The sequence below is a fragment of the Osmerus eperlanus genome, chromosome 18 (genome assembly GCF_963692335.1).
Source record: "Osmerus eperlanus chromosome 18, fOsmEpe2.1, whole genome shotgun sequence".
NCBI lineage: Eukaryota > Metazoa > Chordata > Actinopteri > Osmeriformes > Osmeridae > Osmerus > Osmerus eperlanus.
Window position 1 is genome coordinate 4,098,380 of NC_085035.1, and position 20,996 is coordinate 4,119,375.

Consider the following 20,996-nt stretch of genomic DNA (forward strand, 5'->3'; position numbering starts at 1 on the left):
TGCTGAAGCTGGTCACCGAGGAGAGCGTTTCCGCGGTGAGCCACCCTCAGCGCGGGTCGGACGGGGCACGGAAATGGCTCGACGACACCGACCAGAATCCCCTCGTGAGGCTTCTTTCTTTTCTTAATCCTCCTCTTCCTCCTTCTGTCGTTACTCACAGATCACCACCGAGAAGCACCGGATGAGTTTCCCCGAGAACGGTGGACGAGGTCCTCGACGTCTCGGAGGATGAGGGTGGGTTTTGCGCTCTTTCGAGGCGTTCTCTGCCCCGAGTACGCAAAGGCTTCTTTGGAGAGAGATAAACGCTGCTGGGCGATGTATTTGTCGGTGGTTTTCAGCCAGATTCAATGTCATGAAAGGGAGCCAGACAAGCATTGGAACAGAGAAGCGATGCCATGAGATAACATTCCACACTGGCCTAAACAATATGCTTCTCTCCATTTGTTTTGTAGGCGTTGCGCAGCTAACCTTAGGTAGGATCTCTCTCTGCTCTGTCCGGTTGTTTCGGCGCCATGCGATCTCGTGCCTGCCATTGCACGCTCTCTCTCATTCTCTCAGTCTGTGTCCAGCTAACTCCTTCGAAAAAAAGGCCGTTCTCTCTGTCTGTCTTTTCCTTTTTTCTCTTTCAATCTCTTTCCCTCTCTTCCACTCTCTTCTGCCTCTCTCTCTTCTCTCTCTCTTTCCCTCTCTTCTGCTCTCTCTCCTCTCTCTCTCTCTCTCTCTCTCTCTCTCTCTCTCTCTCATCTCTCTCTCTCTCTCTCTCTCTCTCTCTCTCTCTCTCTCTCTCTTCCACTCTCTTCTGCTGCTCTCTCTCTTCTCTCTCTCTTTCCCTCTCTTCCACCTTCTTCTGCTCTCTCTCTCTCTCTCTCTCATCTCTCTCTCTCTCTCTCTCTCTCTCTCTCTCTCTCTCTCTCTCTCTCTCTCTCCTCTCTCTCTCTCTCTCTCTCTCTCTCTCTCTCTCTCTCTCTCTCTCTCTCTTCCACTCTCTTCTGCTGCTCTCTCTCTCTCTCTCTCTCTCTCTCTCTCTCTCTTCCACTCTCTTCTGCTGCTCTCCTCTTCTCTCTCTCTTTCCCTTTCTTCTCTATTCAGTGTAACAATGTTGGTTTGTCATTGGCATGTGTTCACGACATCGTTCCTCTCCAGTGTTGACATCTGTCCGTGGACTCATATCTGACAGGTCCGGCAACTCAACAAGAACTACAAATACCAGATGGGGGGGGGGGGGGTAATAGATGGCGCTCAGCTCAGTGTTGTTTTTCCTCCGACCATTTTGAACACTGAGGATGCAGCCTGGCATAGCCTAATTGATCAATAAGCTAATTACACAGATCCCTGCCTAGCTGCGAATGTACTCGACGAACAATTGACGCACAGCGACTGTGTACACTCTGGCTAACCGCATGTGGTTAGGATAATAAGACCTCTTACCAATAACCCAGCCACTCTCTCCTACACAGAAAACAGACTACCCCACGTGTGATTTCATCTCTAACAGGCATGCTCACATCAAGCCGCGCCCAGGCCGTGTTTTGTGTACAGTGGTGTGTACCGTGTTTCCTGGTCGCTCTGTTAGCGTGTTATTGATCTCCTTAATTTACACCATTGGGCTCCATCGGCTCGGGTTGATGTTGGTTTGACTCCATCGCTTGGATCAGTCCAGGACTGCTTTGGGCTGTCACTACTGTGTACTGTGTGTTGTTTGCGTTCGTGTCAGGGACGGTGCTATATCTCTCTCTCTCTCTCTCTCTCTCTCTCTTCTCTCTCTCTCTCTCTCTCTCTCTCCTTCTCTCTCTCTCTCTCTCTCTCTCTCTCTCTCTCTCTCCCCCCCCTCACTGTCTGACATGTCCTTCATCTTCAGGGGACGAGCTGTTGGGGATGGCGGCGCTCGCTACCTGAAGCTTGACGACCTCAAGGACCAGGATGACGACTTCCTGTCTCCTAAGAAGAGCATGAGAGACTTTGAGAGCGGCCTGGGCACCACGTAAGTGACGTCCCTAGTGCGGCGCCCGGAGCGCTGCGCGCGCAGGCCACAGCCTCCTCTCCTCGTCTCACGCTCTCGTTTCCACCTCTCTTTCCTCCCGGGCAGGCCCTACTCTCCTGCCATACCCAGAATCCCTTGCGTGTCCCCCCGAGACTGTGCTGTTTGGATCAGGTACATTCAGTCCCGCACGATTGGCCGTATTTCCACACGTGCTACCTCCTCGAGTCATAAACGTATCGAGTATCTCTACAATTACATGCCATTTTTCAAACCCCCCCCCCCCCTCCCCCTTCTCTCGTTTCCCAGCACACCCCTGTTCCCCTCCCGAAGGAGTACGACGACGACTCCCTGATCCCCAGCAGCCCCGCCACGGAGACGTCCGACAACGTCAGCCCGGTGGCCAGCCCCATACACACGGGGTCAGTCAGGACGCGCTCACCCTCGCACTAGCCGCGCCTCTGTTTCGCTAATCGCACTTCGACGAGCACGTGAGAGAAATAAACGTTTCGGGGGTTTCAGGTTCCTGGGTCAGTTTCATGGTGGATGCGCGAGGGGGCTCCATGAGAGGCAGCCGGCACCACGGCCTGCGCGTGATCATCCCCCTCGGACCTGCCGCCGCCCCCACGCGCATCACCTGCCGCCTGGTCAAGCCCCAGAAGCTCACCACCCCGCCCCCGCTGGTGGAAGGGGAGGGCTTTGCCAGTCGCATCATCTCCCTGGGCCCGTCCAGTATGCAGTTCTTAGGGTGGAGTCAGCACACCAAAGACAAACTTCCAGACGAAGCCGGTCGGGTCTACGTCGGGTTTGCCTTCGCTCGATGGAACGGCAACTCTGCCATCTACTGGACGTTTGGTGCACTCGACCCCAACGAGGACTCGGATGGCGGCAGATGTGATAGGTTGTTGTCGCTGTGTCCACAGGCCGGTCGTGGTGGAGATTCCTCACTTTGCCGCCCTGGGCCGAGGGGACAGGGAGCTGGTGGTCCTTCGCAGCGAGAACGGATCGGTATGGAAGGAGCATCGCAATCGGTACGGCGACGAGGTGCTGGAGACCATTTTGAACGGCATGGATGAAGGTCAGTGGACGAATGGGTACATTTGCTGTGCGCGTCGCCAAGGAGCGAGGGCTTAGGTGGATTAGCCGGCGTTTACAGACTCGTTTGTAGTCTGACGGTGCCACCTGCACTCACGAGGATGGGTTCAAAGATTGTTTACACATTTTGGGGGATTCTTTTTCATGTGAGCACCAAATCACTGTCCCAAACATGCCCCTACAAACATATTGCGTTACCTCGTCGTATCATAGTGCTCGTGTTTGGTGACTCAAGGACGTACATCCGATAGTTCCTACGTATGGGCATGTTAACTGACCTCCGCCATCCGCTTTCGTCTCTCCACCCCCTCCCCACCTCTTCCCTCGGTCAGACCTGGAAGAGCGACGAGGAGCTGGAGAAGAAAAGAATCCGCCGTATCATCCCACAGACTTCCCCCTCTACTTCGCCGTGGTGTCGCGCGTCCAACAGGAGAGCGACCTGATAGGCCCCCGAGGGCGGTCAGCTGACCAGCAAACTGGTCCCTCAAGTCCAGGCCATCTTCCCAGAGACGGCAGTCACCAAGAGAGTGAGACTAGGGCTTCAGGTGAGGAGGGGGAGGAGGAGGTGGTGGAGGAGGTGGAGGAGGAGGAGGAGGAGGAGGAGGAGGAGGAGGAGGGGGAGGAGGAGGAGGTGGAGGAGGTGGAGGAGGTGGAGGAGGAGGAGGAGGAGGAGGAGGAGGAGGAGGAGGTGGAGGAGGTGGAGGAGGTGGAGCCCTGTAAGAGGGTAGAGACAAGCAGACTTATGTCACAGGCCCTGTAGCTCCTAGTCCATTAATGTTTGTTCTTCTTTTGGAAAAAGAACATACTGTCACTGGGCTGTTTTCAGACAAACCCTTGCAGCTAATATGTCTCTCAAGAACTTACAACTTATTAGAATCCATACTTGCAGCTTAAAGCAGAATTTGGCTTTTTGTCTGTAATATTGAAATCTTCTTTTTGGTGGCCTTTTTGGTGCTACAATAAGCCCACAATGTTCAATGACGACTGGATAGTCAAGGATGAACAGATCCAGATCTGGATAATGCCTACCACTTACACACATACTGTATGTGAAGCCCACACATGCTGCCTACCTCATTTTACAGATATTTGTTTCCGACAGTATATGATCAAAACCTACATTTAGATTATTTTAGGACCGGTGTGTTCCGTTGATCCCATTTTTGTTCTTTTTCGTTCTGGTTCTCGGTGAATATCTGAATAGATGAAGACTGTTTATTGTCCGGTTTCATGTACATCCTTTACTGCTACTATGTCATACTATCTATACAACCCCAATATCTCCCTTTGAAGTCTCCTTCACCTCACTCCTTCACGCTTCTGTCTCTGCAGGCTCAGCCAATCCCTGACGAGCTGCTGACTCGACAGCTGGGCAACCAGGCGACCTTCAGTCCCGTGGTCACCGTGGAGCCGCGCAGACGCAAGTTCCACCGGCCAATCGGCTTGCGGATCCCGCTGCCCCCGTCTTGGAGGGAGAGCGTGCGTGACGCCGGGGAGGGGGACACCACCAGCCTGCGCCTCCTCTGCAGTGTCATCGGTATGGAAGTGGGGAGTGGGAGGGAAACGGTGAAGGTGACACCACGGTGGCAGGAGATGCTGTTGTCAGGCTGGGGGATTTGCAGCGCCTCTCAGGAGCGCAGGAGGGGGAAATGAGAGAGCGAGAGCGTGGGAGGGGGGAGGGGAGGGGGAGGGAGAAGGAGGGAGAGGGAGGGAGAGAGGGAGAGAGGGTCGACTTACGCTCTTTTCCCAGGCGGAACCGCGCCGGCCCAGTGGGAAGACATCACAGGCACCACTAAGCTGATGTACGCCAACAACTGCGCCAACTTCACCACCAACGTGTCTGCAAGGTGAGCTGCACTTTGGAGACAATAAGCAGAACACCCACACGCACACACTACACTACACTCCTCTCTCTCTCCCTCCCCCCCTCCCCCTCCTCCGCCTTTGTCTCCTCTCATGGCACTCCTCTCCCGGGGTTAGGTTCTGGCTGGCAGACTGCCCGCGCACAGCAGAGGCGGTGACCTTTTCCAACCTGCTGTACCGGGAGCTGATGGCCGTGCCCTACATGGCCAAGTTTGTGGTGTTCGCCAAGATGAACGAGGCGCGCGAGGGCCGCCTGCGCTGCTACTGCATGACCGACGACAAGATGGACAAGACCCTGGAGCTGCACGAGAACTTCAGCGAGGTGGCCCGCAGCCGCGACATAGAGGTGAGCACCTGGGGGGTGTGAGGGGAGGAGGAAGGTGCTGGATGGTAATCTAGAAGTTTGCCGTTTATCTCTGTTGTTTTCGCTGTCTTCCTATTATAACGCGGCGGGAAAATAAAACCCGATTGTATTCTTTGCGTGCAGCTTTGTCAGGGATTGATCGATAATGTGGTCGTATTCGGAGACGGGCAGGTTCTTGCGTACGTCGTCTCTGACTCCCTGTCGCCCCCCTCAGGTGATGGAGGGCATGCCGCTGCACCTGGAGTGTTCCGGAAACCTGGTGCCTGTGAGGAAAGCCACCCAGCAGCCTCGCAGCTTCAGCTTCCAAGCCTTCCGAGATAACCGCCTGCCCGTCTCCGTCAAGGTCGGTCTCTCCCTCGCGCCGCCTCCCCTTCCGTCAGTACACCTCTGCCTCCGAAACGCTAACTCTGTTTGTATAATAGTTGTAGCCCTCCATCAGTCCCTCTGTCCGGTCAAGGTCATGATGATGTGTTTGTCCCTGTCCGCGTGTTAGCCTTTGATCTGAGTGCAGTTAGATTTGTCCGTCGAGATTGATTCATGTTGATTCATGTATATTCTTGTCTCTGTGTGTCTGACCGGGAGATGTTTTGATAGGTCAGTGTCTGAGGGAATGTGACTGTGTGTCAGACATGTGTGTCTGTCTGGACCTGTCTGTCTGTCTGTCTGAACCTGTCTGTCTGAACCTGTCTGTCTGTCTGTCTGAACCTGTCTGTCTGTCTGTCTGTCTGTCTGAACCTGTCTGTCTGAACTTGTCTGTCTGTCTGAACCTGTCTGTCTGAACCTGTCTGTCTGTCTTTCTGTATTTGTTTTTCCAGCCCATCCATCTCTCTGGCTTTTGTATTGTACAAATGTTAATCCGTCTTTGTATCTGTCCCACATTTCTCTCTGTGCTTCCAATCTTGTTTCTGTCCTGTCCGTCTTTCAATGTCTCACTGTCTCCCATGTGTCCAAAAGACCACCTCTCATAAATGACCTGTCCATCCACATGTTCAGCTGTTTGTAGACTGTGTGGGACTTTGGTGTCTTTCTGTCAACCTCGTCATCCATCGGCGCATCTGTCCGTCTCTGTGTCGATCTCTCTCTCTCTCTCTCTCTCTCTCTCTCTCTCTCTCTCTCTCTCTCTCTCTCTCTCTCTGTCTCTCTGTCTGGGTCATTGTGTCATCAAATCTGTCGGTCGGTCTGTGTGGCTTTGAGTGTGCGGTACATTTTGCTTTCCGTCTCAGCCAGTCTCAGACGAGTGTTAAATATTTCTCCATTGTGTTGTTACCTGCCTTCCTTCTTCCCTCCTACCCACACACCTACCTTTCTCCCTTCTACCTAACTACCTACTTTCCTTCCTTCCTATCTTCCTCCTACCTACCTATCTTCCTTCCTTCCTATCTATCTATATTCCTTCCTACCTAACTACTTTGCTTCCTACCTTCCTCCTTCCTACCTATTGATCTTCCTTCCCAGCTCCCTACCTACCTCCTTCCTAACTACCTACTTACTTACTTACTTACTTACTTATCTTCCTACCTCCCTCCCTCCTCACTTCCTGCCTACCTCTCTCCTGACTTCCTGTCACCCTCCCTCCTCACTTTCTGCCTACCTCTCTCCTGACTTCTTGTCACCCTCCCTCCTCACTTCCTGCCTACCTCTCTCCTGACTTCCTGTCACCCTCCCTCCTCACTTTCTGCCTACCTCTCTCCTGACTTCTTGTCACCCTCCCTCCTCACTTCCTGCCTACCTCTCTCCTGACTTCCTGTCACCCTCCCTCCTCACTTCCTGCCTACCTCTCTCCTGACTTCCTGTCACCTCCCTCCTCTCTCAGTAGCTGTAACTGTGTGCATGTCCTTAACTTTCACCTTCTTGCCTGCTTGCCTATCTTGCGGCCTTGCCTGTCTGTATGTCTGTCTCACTGTCTCTCTTTCTCTCTCTCGCGGTCACTCTGTTACTGTCTGATCTGACAGACGTCCAGGTAAATGTGCAGGTAAATCTCTCTCTCTCGCCTGCCTATGGACTGCTTCCATCCCTGCCCCCCCTGCTGTGTTACTGCTCCACACACACCGCCGACATTGCAGGGTCTAATATCCTCTCTGCTCTCTCTCTCTTTCTCCTTCCACCTCTCTCTCTCTCTCTCTCTCTCTCTCTCTCTCTCTCTCTCACTCTCTCTCTCTCTCTCTCTCTCTCTCTCTCTCTTGCTCGCCCTTCCTCTCTCACTCGCTCTTGTCTCTCTTTTATTGCTCCGGCCATTTCCCTCTCTCTCTCTGTATGTTTTTCTCTGTCTCTCTCACACCCTATCTTTCTCTCGCCACCTTATTTTCTCTGCCACTCTCTCTGTCTCTCTCTCTCTGTTTCTTTCCCACCATCTCTTTTGTCTCCTCTCTCTGTCTCTTTCTCTATCTCTCTCCCCCTCTCTCTACTTCTCCCCTTCTGTCTCTTTCTGTCTCTCTCTCTATCTCAGGTCCGAGACAGCAACAAGGAAGCTTCTGGATTCCTGTCTTTTCTGCGCAAGTCCACCAAGTATGAGGATGTACAGCACGTGCTGTGTAACCTCAACATAACCATGCCACCCTGTGTCAAGGTGCTCTCTCTCACACACACACACACACGCGTGTGTGTATATATACACACAGCCACACACACAGCCACACACTCCCTACCTCCCTTCCTCCCACTCAAGCATGTTTTGAAACACTCGTGATGCATTAACTGTAGTGCTTCAGGCTCAGGAACACCTCTTAACCTCGACTCAGCACACACGCGCGCCCGCGCGTCGTGCGCGCTCCCGCGCGTGTGCGCGCCCGCGCGCCCGCGCGCGCATATGAGAGGCCGTATAGGCCATAATTCATACTTGGTCTCACATACATGCCATGACCTCACATATATACCATTATACTCTCACATATATACCATTATACTCTCACGTATATACCATTATACTCTCACATATACACCATTATACTCTCACATACACGCCATGACCTCACATATATACCATTATACTCTCACATACATACCATTATACTCTCACATATACACTATTATACACTCAAAAAAACACCATTATACTCTCACATATACACCATTATACTCTCACATATACACCATTATACTCTCACATATACACCATTATACTCTCACATATACACCATTATACTCTTGCACATAAACTGGCATACTCTCTTACACACACAAAAATACCGTCTTATATGCACCATCATACTAAAGTATGACAATATATGTAAGAGACAAATAGTATGTGTGAAACAGAATGTTACTATATGCAAGAGAATAACAGGATGTGTAAGAGAGAATACTTATCTATGTGAGAGAGAATACTTGTCTATGTGAGAGAGAATACTTGTCTATGTGAGAGAGAATACTTGTCTATGTGAGAGAGAATACTTGTCTATGTGAGAGAGAATACTTGTGTATGTGAGAGAGAATACTTGTCTATGTGAGAGAGAATACTTGTCTATGTGAGAGAGAATACTTGTCTATGTGAGAGAGAATACTTGTCTATATGAGAGAGAATACTTGTCTATGTGAGAGAGTTTGATTGAAAAGGAAGTAGTACTGAATTCTCAGTTCCTGATTGGCTTACACATGAAGAAGGATTTGGGTAGATGTAGCTAACGCCCACCTTCCCTATCAAGACGAGACTGAGTGACATGATAAGATGGCAGAGAGTGGGCGGCTTAATGAAGCCATTGGACTCATTAATAACATTTTATTAACATTTTATTAACATTTTATACTCCAAATGCTGCGGCGTTATTGTAGGGAGGACAGACCCGTTCCTGAATTACGTTTTTATAGTTATTCCTGGGGAAATTATGGAATTAAATTACATATTAACTATACTAAAATACTTGTGCACAATAATATTTGCTAAATATAGACGTTTTTAAAGGTTTTTAATTTGACCTCGAAGCCTTTTGTGAAAATGAGGCTAGTTTCACGACAGCGACTTTGGATGTATACTGTTAGCTGATTAGCCAGTACGAGTGAGATATGTATACAGTCACATTAACAAACCTCTTCTTTGTAAACTTAAATACGATGGGAACACATCACATTAACAATTCCAAAACGCACCACACGCCAAACAATTTTTTTTGTCAAGCGTCTCTAAACTCAGATTCCGAGTCGGATCCATGAAGCTTTCGTTGCAGTGAATGGTGCGGGCACTCATCGGGCATAGGGGCCTACACTCAAATAGGATCTTAAAAGTCCCAACTGGAAAATGTTGTGAACAGATTGACATCAAGTTCAGTTTGTGGCATTGAAGTTTAGGTTAATAGCCAAAGGTGTAAAGACCACTCGGCTAATTAAAGACGTCAACGGTTAAAACCCCAGTGCCACGGGACGGTATTCACACAGGCATTGGCTTTAATTTAAATGATAGTTTGTTTCATCAATTGAAAAACTGATCTAGGACTTTTGACTCAAGTAGTGGGGGTCGGTATAGCTTCCTAAACAACTATGGAATTCTACATTTGAGTTTTTTAGTGGATTTGCTTGAATCGTTGTCAGAAATGTTGGAATCAAAGACGACAGCCATCCACAGTGGCTATTTCTAACGCTAACGATGAAATGCGCCGGCTCTTCAGACCTGGATCAGGTGCATCACGGAGCGGCAGCAGCACTCTGTCAGGAGTCTTAACCGAAATACTGCGGAGTTTGATATTGGGATTGCGCCATCACTTGGCTGGCATTAAGACGAGCTCCTGACAGAGTGCTGCTGCCGCTCCTTGATGCACCTGATCCAGGTCTGAAGAGCCGGCGCATTTCATTGTCAACGTTAGCGTTAGAAACAGCCCCCGCGTATGGCTGTCGTCCTTGATACAACATTTCTGACAATGACGCCTTAGGATTTGGAGTATGCAAAATGTTATTGATGAATCCATCTTGTCATGTCACTCAGTCTCGTCTTGATAGGGAAGGTGGGCGTTAGCTACATCTACCCCAAATCCTTCTTCATGTGTAAGCCAATCAGGAACTGAGAATTCAGTACTACTTCCTTTTCAATCAAACTGCCTTCCGTTTCAATCAAACTCTCTCACATAGACAAGTATTCTCTCTCACATAGACAAGTATTCTCTCTCACATAGACAAGTATTCTCTCTCACATACACAAGTATTCTCTCTCACATAGACAAGTATTCTCTCTCACATAGACAAGTATTCTCTCTCACATAGACAAGTATTCTCTCTTACACATCCTGTTATTCTCTTGCATATAGTAACATTCTGTTTCACACATACTATTTGTCTCTTACATATATTGTCATACTTTAGTATGATGGTGCATATAAGACGGTATTTTTGTGTGTGTAAGAGAGTATGCCAGTTTATGTGCAAGAGTATAATGGTGTATATGTGAGAGTATAATGATGTATATGTGAGAGTATAATGGTGTATATGTGAGAGTATAATGGTGTATATGTGAGAGTATATTGGTATATATGTGAGAGTATAATGGTATATATGTGAGAGTATAATGGTATATATGTGAGAGTATGATGGTATATATGTGAGGTCATGGCGTGTATGTGAGATCAAGTATGAATTAAGGCCTATACGGCCTCTCATACGCGCACACGCACACACACACACAAACCATTCGGAAATGGACGACTTTAGCTTTTTATTCGCGGAAATAATTAGAAACATCATTAATTTCATGGTAATAATGAATAGGGATGTTTTTTTTCCGACATTTAAATCATTGCTGATTGATCTGGTCTAAGCCCCCAGCCATGGTTTCATCTCTACAGGAGAGTTCTACACCTTCGGTTGATTTATGATCAGTTGAGCTTTTAAAGGCTAAAAATAAATCCAAGGGAAGTAGCTAATAGACCAGAATGCAATGGAGACCGTAATACAATCTCTAAAGTAGCCTGGCATGTTCTCAGGAGTGACACAGACAGCCTGTATATTGATTGGCATTACAAAGGTAGAAGACGAGCTCAAAGCTCCATTCCACTTTGACGCTGGCACCCTAGCTATGCTATCAGTTAGCACCACCCTGCGCATGGAACAGCAACTCACAACAACTCGCATACCGAACCTCCATATCTTACACAAACGACGTGGTCCGATTTCACCGCCTTTCGGCCCCCGAAATGTACCGCTTGCTGTTGCGACTGTGGCTTTTGTGACCCTGGTTTAACAGTATCTTATGTGTATGTGTGTGTGTGTGTGTGTGTGGGTGTGTGCGCGTGTGTGTTTCTGTCAGGTGGTGGGTAGCGAGGAGCGTCGGCGAACCTTGACCCCGCTGGCTCTGAGGGAGCGCTACAGCGCGCTCAACGAGCCCGGTCTGGGTGAGTCTCTCCATGCCTGCCCTCCCGCCCTCTCCCCGTGGTGGGGGAGAGACGGCCTCTGAATGTTGCACTGCCTCCCCTTGACCCCCCTTCCCCCCCCCCTCTGCCTCCCAGTCCCCCCTCTCTATCTCTCTCGTGTGCACGGCAATGGCACTCATGACTGAGCCTTGTATGCACTGCTCAACTACAAGCCCCAGAATACATTGCAGTGTGACCGCAGGATGGGAATGAAACTGGAGTAGTTCCAACACATCCAAAATGGGTCCCTGGGGCCAAATTACCCTTCCATGCCACTGTCCCAGTAGCTGTAGTACTGAATGACCTGCGGTGGTTTGCATGGCGCTAGTCGCTCCACTGTGATACCCCGTTAGCATGGCGGATGCTGTTAGCATTTAGCTTAGCTGTGAGAATGGGCGGGACCTCACAGTGGAGCGGGACAAACGAAACCCCTCTGATTGGCCTGTGGTGCGCAAGCGGAGTTTGGAGGGGGTTTCTCATTGGTTACCGGACAAGGTGGAGGAGAGAGCACAGCGTTCTCTGTCTTCCTGAGCGCAGCTCTGCTACCCTGCTCCTCAGTCCCCCTGGAGTGCTGTGGGTAACGATAGCAGAGGGACAGGTGTCTGAATGAATGCCAACCAACCTTCCTTAACAATAACCTTCCCCGCCCCATGGTTTGCTAACACAAGAGGACCGTCTGGACAAAACACTGTACTCTCTGAGTAACGCTTATTCCCCTCAACAGAACAGTGCTTTTGTGAAGGTAAGTAGGATTTGCTATTGTCCTTCTCAAATAGCAAACGGCCTTAATCGTGAGAGGGACCTTTCATAATCATACCCTTCAAAGGTATGATTAGAAGCTCTCCTCTCACGTGTCTAACCATAAACAGGTTCACTAGGTTGATCCCGTGTTCCCGTACATTGATGCAACGTTCCTGAGAGTAGCATGTTTCTCCTCAGCTACAGTCAACGCCATGGAGAGGACTGAACTCAAGATCTCCCTCATCTGTGAACAGCTAGGACTGAGCTGGGCAGGTCAGTCCCTCAGACGCTGGGTGCGTGTGTGTTCTCGGAGTAGAGCTGCATCATATAGTACTGTGCAAAAGTGTCGGGCACCAATGTCAAATGTTTCAAGTTAAACAAAAAGGCTTTGAGACCAATTGAAACCCCCCCAAAAACATTTTCTCCACGTTGTAGAACATGTTTAGAACATGTCCCGTACACTCAAAGCCACAAAGCACTTTTTAAACTGCCACACAAGTGCAGAAGAGGAAAAACAGCAATATTCAAGGCAATATCCGCGTCATAAATCTTGGGTGTCCAAGACTGCAGCACAGTATTCTACACGACACGAGGCCCGCCTGGGAGACACAAGCTGAAGGCGTCCCTCCTTCTCTCAGAGCTGGCGCGGGAGTTGCAGTTTGGAGTGGACGACATCAACAGGATCCGGGTGGAGAACCCTAACTCCCTGCTGGACCAGAGCTCCGCCCTGCTCAACCTGTGGGCCGGCAGAGAGGGCAAGAAGGCCAAGAGTGAGTCCCCTCTGTCTGCCTGATCTCCAGTGCTACCTCCACAGATGGATCATCTCGCCCTCTACCGTCACCTGCTCCCTCCTTTTTCATCCACCCCCCCCCCCCCCTCTCTCTCTGTGTTTCTTTGCGAGGGACATCCTTCCCTTCTGCTTTCCCCCCCAGCCCTGTGCCACGCTGTTTCCGGCGTCCTCTCTCCCCCTGTCTCTTTTCTCTCGACGTTTCCCCACAACCCGCCTCCCTCCCGTAGCCGTCCGTGTTGCGCGTCCGCTCGGACGCGTCTCCACGCCCCAGCTCGTCACTGTGCTCTGCCTCCTCTGCCCCCCCCCCCCCCCCCCCCCACAGTGGAGAGCCTATACGGGGCTCTGAAGAACATCGACCGCTCGGACATCGTCGGCTCCCTCGAGGGCCAGCCTCCACAGCCAGGGGGCGGGGCCAGCGAGGAGGGCGCCTGCCGACTGTCCATTCGAGACTCCACCCTGCTCTCGCCCAGTATAATCAATGGTAAGACACACACACGCATACTGTACTCACACACACACACACAGACACACCTCACACACACACAGTATACTTCTACCCGAATCTCCGCTAATCTTAAACATGCACCACAGCGTTTTAAACTACAGTTTATGTCGTTTATATAAGGGCTAGAGGCAAACTCGCCACAACAGTGCTGAACGCGAGGGTTGAGAACGTACTGAACTGTAATTCACCAGCATCACCCTTGATAAAACCAAAAAACTAACTCCAGTAGTATTAACACTCTACCCAACCCCACTCCCCTCTGGATGTCAATGAGGAGACCCTGCCCTGTGTGTTGTTCCCTAGTGTATGAGTAACGCAGATTGTACCTTATTATCTCTGTTGCTTCACAAGAAGTCACGGAAACAAGGCAACCACGCATAGTGCACAAGCCCAGAGTTATTAGACACCCATTTTTCAGAAGGGGTAAGTGGGACAGGCTGCATGGTGGATTGCTGCTCCTGATGATGATGATGATGATGATGATGGTTCCTCACACCATAACCTAGGGACACATCAGCATGTGTACATGAACCTCGGTCCATTTTCCCATCCTAGTTTTCGCAGGCCCGAGCATGATGGTTCTCGCGTACATATGAGAACACGAGGACATTTCCCTCCGACGAACTGGTCAAGACACACACACGCACACACACACACTTTTGGAGATGGATAGTCTACACGTGGATCTGATAAATACATATTTTGATTGGTACTGTAATTCCAATCCCATATTAGTACGTGTGTTGTATTTGTATGAGTCTATGGATGATTGTGTGTGTGTGTGATTGAGTGTGTGTGTGTGTGTGTCTAGGATGGATACTCTCTTCCAGAGTGGCACTGGCACATAGTGTGTATGTGTGCTCTGGGCTTCCATACTGTGTTCCTTGTTCCTTTCCTCTCCCTCTCTCTCTCTCTTTCTTCCTCTCTGTTTCTATTACATGTCATACCTGCTGCCAAGCCGCCCTACTCCTCTTCTTCCTCCTCCTCCTCCTCCTCCTCCTCCTCCTCCTACTCCTCACGGCACTTCCTCTCCGACCTCTGACCTCATATCGACCTCATGACCTCTGGGCCTCCTGCCTCCCGCCATCTTTTTTTCCCCCCCCCCGCGCCCCCCTGTTGAGTCGAGCGGGGGATTGTCTCCTCCTCTCTCGATACAGCCCTGTGTCTGTGTGTGTACGCATGTGCATGCTGCCTGCCTTGCTGTTCCGTCCGTGTATGTATCATGAAGCCAAGAAGTGTAGATCCTGAAGGGTCGGGTATTTCGGTGTTTCTTGATGGGGGGGGGGGGGGGGGGTGTGCATCAATAAAGACAATAGTTCTTGTGTTTGCTGTGTTTTTTCTCTGCTGAGGTATTTGAATGTGCATGGCATGCTTTCTACGTACGAGGTCTCCTTCTCCTGTGTCACTTTTTCTATCGTTTTCTTCAAATGCTTTGTTTCACGTGTTTTCAGTGCTCTGTTACGACTATGAGGATTGTGTGAACTCTGTTGTGCAATTTCTTTGCTGAGGTGGTACAGCGACGCGCCTAAAATTCTGATATGGATGTAGCTGAATCATTGGCGGTTGTCTTAAAGTTACAGCTACACGATTAGAATGTTATGTGCCAGCAGGTGTGTTTTCTTATGGTGTGTTGGAGTGTGTATAGTGTGGTCTGTAGCACCGTGTAAGCGTGTGTTTGTATGAGTTTTTAGACATATCGTGACCTCACTTGTTTGTGTGGGAGGTTTCATGTTTGTTTTTTTGGTAAGTGCTGTAACTGTGCGTTGTAGATGTGTGTCCTGTTTTTATGGTTCTGTTTGTTTTCGCTTGCACTGTTCGTGTATGTGTGCGTGTGTTTGTGAAACAATTTGTGTTAAGATCTCATGCTTCACCAAGTGACGCGGCTTTACAACTGTGTGTGTGTGTGTGTGTGTCGGGAGGACAAGGGCATCTGAACCCAGACAAACCATCATCCTTCATTCTAACTTGATCATCTCTTCCACCTCATTCATAGAACATCTCTTCCTCATATTTCCATCTTGGACCATCCCAGAAACACACATGCACACTCCCTTACATCCACAACCCTTGTCTGCTGACATGAACATTGCAAAGAAAATGAAACCGATCTTACTTCAGTTCTCCAGATCCCATGAATCCTTCAGCTATTTACCACCTCTCATTACCACATACTACAGAGATGGGTCAGACAGATCGGCAGAGAGACAGGCATACAGACAGACAGCCAAGCAGAGCCAAGCAGACAGACAGACAGATTGAAAAGTATGAAATAATTACACAATTTAAACCTTATTTAAATTATATAGTTTCAAAGTGAATTATATTTTGATTAAAAAGCGTGTGTGTTATATGTTCTTTTGAGTGTAATTTGAATGTGTGCACATGTCAACATCAAACCTTTTTGTTGGAGCGTTTGTGTCCGTGTGAAAATGTGCGTCCACTTCTGTGTGAGAGCGTAAGAGGGCCGTCGCAACAGTGACATGCTTCTTCCGAACCAGCAGCCTGCCAAGCCACACTGATGTCATCAGGGTTGGGACGATATAGAAACTGCTAGAACATCCACAGATGATAATAGAACTTCCTAAAGTTTACAACTGACTTGCAAAATCCAATGACACCAAAACCACCCAATGCGGTAGAAATATACAGTAGAGTAGTGAACTGCTGCATACAATTCCTAACCATTTTTTTACAAGTACATTTGATCGTACTGTACATTTGTCGCGCAGATGTAGTCCTTATCGTGCCAACCCAACTTGCAAACCCTAACACTGCACTCGCCTCTCTCTTCCTAGTAGAGAACAGATATCTGGACCTCACTTCCTTACTTACTAAGAACACATTTGACCAGCCACCCACCCCTTCCCACACAGACTGTGGATGCCTCCGTATTTAACACGCCTGTTCACTCGATACAGTTAGAGAGAGAGTCAAGCTGTGTCCCAGTGGAGTTAAACCCCTTCCTTTCCTTCACGTCCACTGATCTGGATCCACTGGAGAGGTCGTCGCGGTGTTGCTTTAAACCCACCCAGATCAGTGGAAGCAAGGTAAGAAAGGCTCATCCAGACTTAATGCAGGGAAACATGGAAAGGATTATTAGTGTTCGTTACTTGCAATTCCAAAGAGGTGTCGACACAGTCGTGTACGTGTATCTCACTGGGAATGAGAGTGGTGAACAAAAAAGAACATAATCTGGGCCCTTTCCCCAAGTGTGTTGGGACACAGCCTTGAGCCTGCACTGTTTTTCATAGGGCACAGGAAACAGTGCTCCCCCCCCCACCCCCCCACCCTGCGCCTGCGTGGTGTTAGCCTCCCTCTCTCTTCTCTCGCCCCCCCCCCCCCCCCCCCACACACACACACCCCCCCAACACACCCCTCCAGGTTACGGGCTGGTTCAGGAGGAGCTGCTCTCCCCGGCCTCCATGCACTACAGCCTGCCCTCCCCGCTGGGCGCCGAGCCCTACTGGCAGGAGGTGTCCAGCCTGGAGTGCGCCCCCATCGCCACCACCGAGGAGGACACGCTGATGGAGATGTCGGACGTGCAGGTGTGGCCCCTGGGAGTCAGCCCCTCGCTGGTGACGGTGGAGGACTCGTCCCTGGACGGCAGCAGCCGGGCGGACGACTCCGAGGGAGCCGCCCTGTCGCTGCCCTGCAGCCTGGGGCGCCCCAGCTCTGGGGCCAGCGGGGCCAGCGGCTCCATCATGGAGCTGGAGGAGGAGGAGGAGGAGGAGGTGGAGGAGGAGGAGGAGACTCAACAGGAGCCGGGGCTGGCAGGTGACAGGGAGAGGGTGAGGGCCAGCGGGGCGGTGCCCAAGGTCAACCTGAACGGCCAGCTGGGAAGTCAGAGGTCAGAGGGCAGAAGGGTGGAGGCCATGGCGGCGGCGGCCGGCGTGATCGGAGGAGGAAGAGGAGGCAGAGGAGAAGGAGGAGGAAGAGTAGGGCTGGGCTCAGAGGAAGGGCTTTCTGTTGTTGCAGGGCAGAAAGTGTACGCCCAGCTGTGTGAGATGTCAGGACTGAGCCGGGCCATGGAGCACAACGGAGACAACAGGTCAGGCTCACAGCAACTCGTGCACGACTTTCTAAAACACGTTCACCATTCCCATTCCCATTATATATCTTCCTGTCTTTCTCGCTTTCTTGCTTGCTCTCTCTCTCTCTCTTTCTCTCTCTCTCTCTTTCTCTCTCTCTCTCTCTCTCTCTCTCTCTCTCTCTCTCTCTCTCTCTTCCCCCCCCCCCCCCCCAGGGTGGTGGGCGGAGGTGCGTTCCAGCCGTACCTACCAGACAAGGACTCGCTGCACGGCTGGGTGGGGTCGCAGCAGGCCAGGCCCCGGCTGATGTCATCAGGCCGCGACGGCGGCGTGCCGGGCTTGCGCGTGGCCCAGGAGGCCCTGCTGACACCGGTGTGTGACACGGGTTACTCGGAGGTGCTCGGCGGGCGCCTCCTGGGCACGCAGCCCTTTGACAAGGGGAGGGGCTTCTCTCACCAGGAGGCGGGGCTACGGGCCTGGGAGCAGGAGCGGGAGCAGAGGCGGGGCCAGGTCAGGTTGCCACGCCGACCACCCGCCGCTTCCTGTGCCTGGAGGGGAGAGGCTGCTTCTTCTTCTCCGTGGCAGTTTTTTTCTTTACTTTTTCGACCGTTCCTCTCTTTCTTTTAAGATGAAAGGACAAGAGCAAACACGCGATTCCTTTTATTTTTATTTTTTTTAATCATCAAAAATGTACACCATCAAAAGGCCACGTTTTGATGATTGTCATAGTACATAGTAAATCCCCTGAAAATGCGTTGTATGGTTTGGTGCAACACATGGGGGAGATGGTCTTTATGTCATGTTAGAATATACAGTGATGTGGGGGGATGGCTTTGGTGTTGATTGAATGTGCCTTGTGTTTGAACACAGAGAGAAGATAAGCAGGACTATGCCGCAGAGATTCTAGGAGAGGAACAGTTTGTAGATGAACATGGAAACGTTGTCACTAGGAAGGTCAGCGACCACAGCTCTCTCTCTCTCTCCCTCTCTCTATCTCTCCCTTTCTTACTCACTTAATTATTCGCACACACACTCACTTACCTGAACAGACTCTCCTTTCAAGCTACAAAGAGGCGAGCACACACACGGCCCAGCTGTGTGAGACGGGTCCTGATTCTTGTCTCCCGCCCTCCTCCCTCCCTCCCGGCTCTAGGTAGGGGTGGATGTGAGGAGGGGCACTCAGTCAGTGAAGCGCACCAGTCTGCGGAGAGTAAAACACTGAATCACGCATACCCAGTCCTCAAGGTACGGGACACCAAGCACTCGTGCTTCCCCAGTGCTTGGATAGATGCTTCTAGAAGTACCTATCAAATTCCGCTCGCCCGAGCGTACAGCAGCATCCCTACTCTGCTTGCTTGCAACAACAACAAAAAACTTTGCAAAAGAGCCTTTGTTTACCTGTACCTCCAAAGCACATACATGTCTTACAGAGGATTTCTCATCTGTTCTCTACTTGATTTTAATCAACAAGATACTGTTTATATCTGCTTGCTTGGTCGTATTCACCTTCACTTTTGTGTTTGCGGTGGATATGCTGAGGTTTGTGTTACTAATAGCAGCAAATATCACTGCATGATATGTCTCTGTCTCTACCAGGACCGGACATCCACTGCCAAACCAACCACAAAAACACACCCAGGGGATAGAGGGAAGTGAAGGAGAGGTGGAGAGAAGAAGAGAGAGACTAACGAGTTGAAATGAACACAAACACAAAACCATCCTCAGAAGGACCATGGGGCACCCCTCTAAAGGAAAAAAAGAAAAGAAAAAAGGGGTCAACTTGTAGTTTTGTAACATTTTTAATGAAAAGATATACCACTAGTATTAGGGCATGATTTTTTCAATTAAAAAAAACAAACAAAAAAAACGTACGAAAATCCAACTACAAAAAAAAGCTACAAAAAAGTGCTTCCTGTCAACTGTCATCGCATGATTGACCGCTGGTGCATGCCCTTTTGACCTTTTGACTGTCATTATCTACAAACTGAAGGGGTACGAGGTACGGAGCAGGGGCAAGACGGACAACCTTTTCTTCCCGAAAAAGGAGTTTGTTTGTGTCAGCAAGTTAAGTCTGAAAACACTGCAGCCAAAAAAAAAAAAAGCTACGTCTTTTTTTCCCCCTCAACCAATCGTTACTTCTACAGCAAAGCCAATGCTGAGCCTACCAAGGCTTCACACACTTGGACCCTCTCCCTATTATTCTATGTGATATATGCACTTCTATGCTAAGTGGACGTGTGTCAGTGTGCGTATGTGTGCGTGTGTTGTGCGTATCTACCGCATGTGTTCTCGCTTCTGTTCTGGCTCGGCGCCGAGCCCGTCTCATGGTCGGTTCGTGCCCCCTGTGATGTCACGCCGTGCTCGGCGAATGAGAAAGCCGGCATGCCCCCCCCTCGCTCGTGAGCCTCAGTCTCCTCGTGCCGTCTTTCCGTCGTGAACGCCCGTGCTTCCTGTGTTGCTTTAGAGCCGTCCATCCCAAGACCAGCAACGATTGGCTACAGTAGGGACTGACTTTCTCTGTTTTCGGGTCTGAGTTTGGGGAGGGGGCGGTGGGGGCGGGGCGGGGCGCTGGGGGTGCTTTTCCAGACTTCTGAAGCGTGGTTGTTGTTGAGACTCTGCGAGGCAGCCGGTGGACTAATTGCACAACCAAACTTCCTCTTTTAGAAAGCATGGCAGTGGGTCACTGTCCCCTTCTGCCCGCACCTGGCATTGCACCTGTCCTGTTGACCCATGACCTTGCCATGCTTCTTTTTTTTTCGTTTCCACAGTACGCAGACACTATCTGCTACATTACCCACTCTCTCTCTCATTCACGCTCTCTCTCTCTCTCATTGCTTTGCTATGGCTGTAGCACCACTCTGCTGATCCCTGTGAAGGGTTGCATCGTACACTGGGGGAGGAACCGAAACTGACAGCAGCAGAAAGAATCCCATGAAGAGGTGGTTTTAAAAGAAATGTTGTGAGAAAGGAGTAGCTATTGTACGGTAGTGCAGCATGACACGATGGTGGGCTAGTCCTGGATCTCTGCTCCTCCTACATCTCAGAGTACAGTATAGACATACAGACAGCACTGTGATCGTCTAACGGACACTGACCCCTGACCCGTGAACTGTGAAGTCACACACAGGAACACACTTACAGGAACAAACATACACACACACACACACTTTTGGAGCCTGGTCAGACTCGGATAAAGTATACACTGGTGTCTGCCACAGCAATAATATTAAACGGAGAGAAGTGTACAGTTGGTGGGTGTTCTGTGTACATACTGCACATGTCAAGCAGCATTGGCACAGAAAT

The 20,996-nt window shown here is 50.2% G+C and overlaps 1 protein-coding gene across 1 annotated transcript in view; it reads left to right on the forward strand.

Annotated features, from left to right (window-relative positions):
* The window catches only part of ank1b (ankyrin 1, erythrocytic b), a 19,852-nt gene extending 334 nt beyond the window's left edge, over positions 1 to 19,518 (forward strand). Inside the window, 28 exon segments of the mRNA XM_062484821.1 lie at positions 9 to 35; positions 161 to 196; positions 198 to 234; positions 453 to 473; positions 1,859 to 1,876; positions 1,879 to 1,981; positions 2,087 to 2,133; positions 2,271 to 2,412; positions 2,514 to 2,726; positions 2,902 to 3,085; positions 3,406 to 3,454; positions 3,457 to 3,521; positions 3,523 to 3,618; positions 4,406 to 4,610; positions 4,824 to 4,920; positions 5,054 to 5,282; positions 5,515 to 5,643; positions 7,747 to 7,866; positions 11,527 to 11,611; positions 12,569 to 12,643; positions 13,009 to 13,140; positions 13,483 to 13,641; positions 14,017 to 14,088; positions 17,047 to 17,713; positions 17,909 to 18,065; positions 18,564 to 18,647; positions 18,847 to 18,938; positions 19,290 to 19,518. Coding sequence (XP_062340805.1) covers positions 9 to 35; positions 161 to 196; positions 198 to 234; positions 453 to 473; positions 1,859 to 1,876; positions 1,879 to 1,981; positions 2,087 to 2,133; positions 2,271 to 2,412; positions 2,514 to 2,726; positions 2,902 to 3,085; positions 3,406 to 3,454; positions 3,457 to 3,521; positions 3,523 to 3,618; positions 4,406 to 4,610; positions 4,824 to 4,920; positions 5,054 to 5,282; positions 5,515 to 5,643; positions 7,747 to 7,866; positions 11,527 to 11,611; positions 12,569 to 12,643; positions 13,009 to 13,140; positions 13,483 to 13,641; positions 14,017 to 14,088; positions 17,047 to 17,713; positions 17,909 to 18,065; positions 18,564 to 18,647; positions 18,847 to 18,915 — 3,318 coding nt within the window. The 3' untranslated portion in view covers positions 18,916 to 18,938; positions 19,290 to 19,518.
* Positions 19,519 to 20,996: the final 1,478 nt, after the last annotated feature.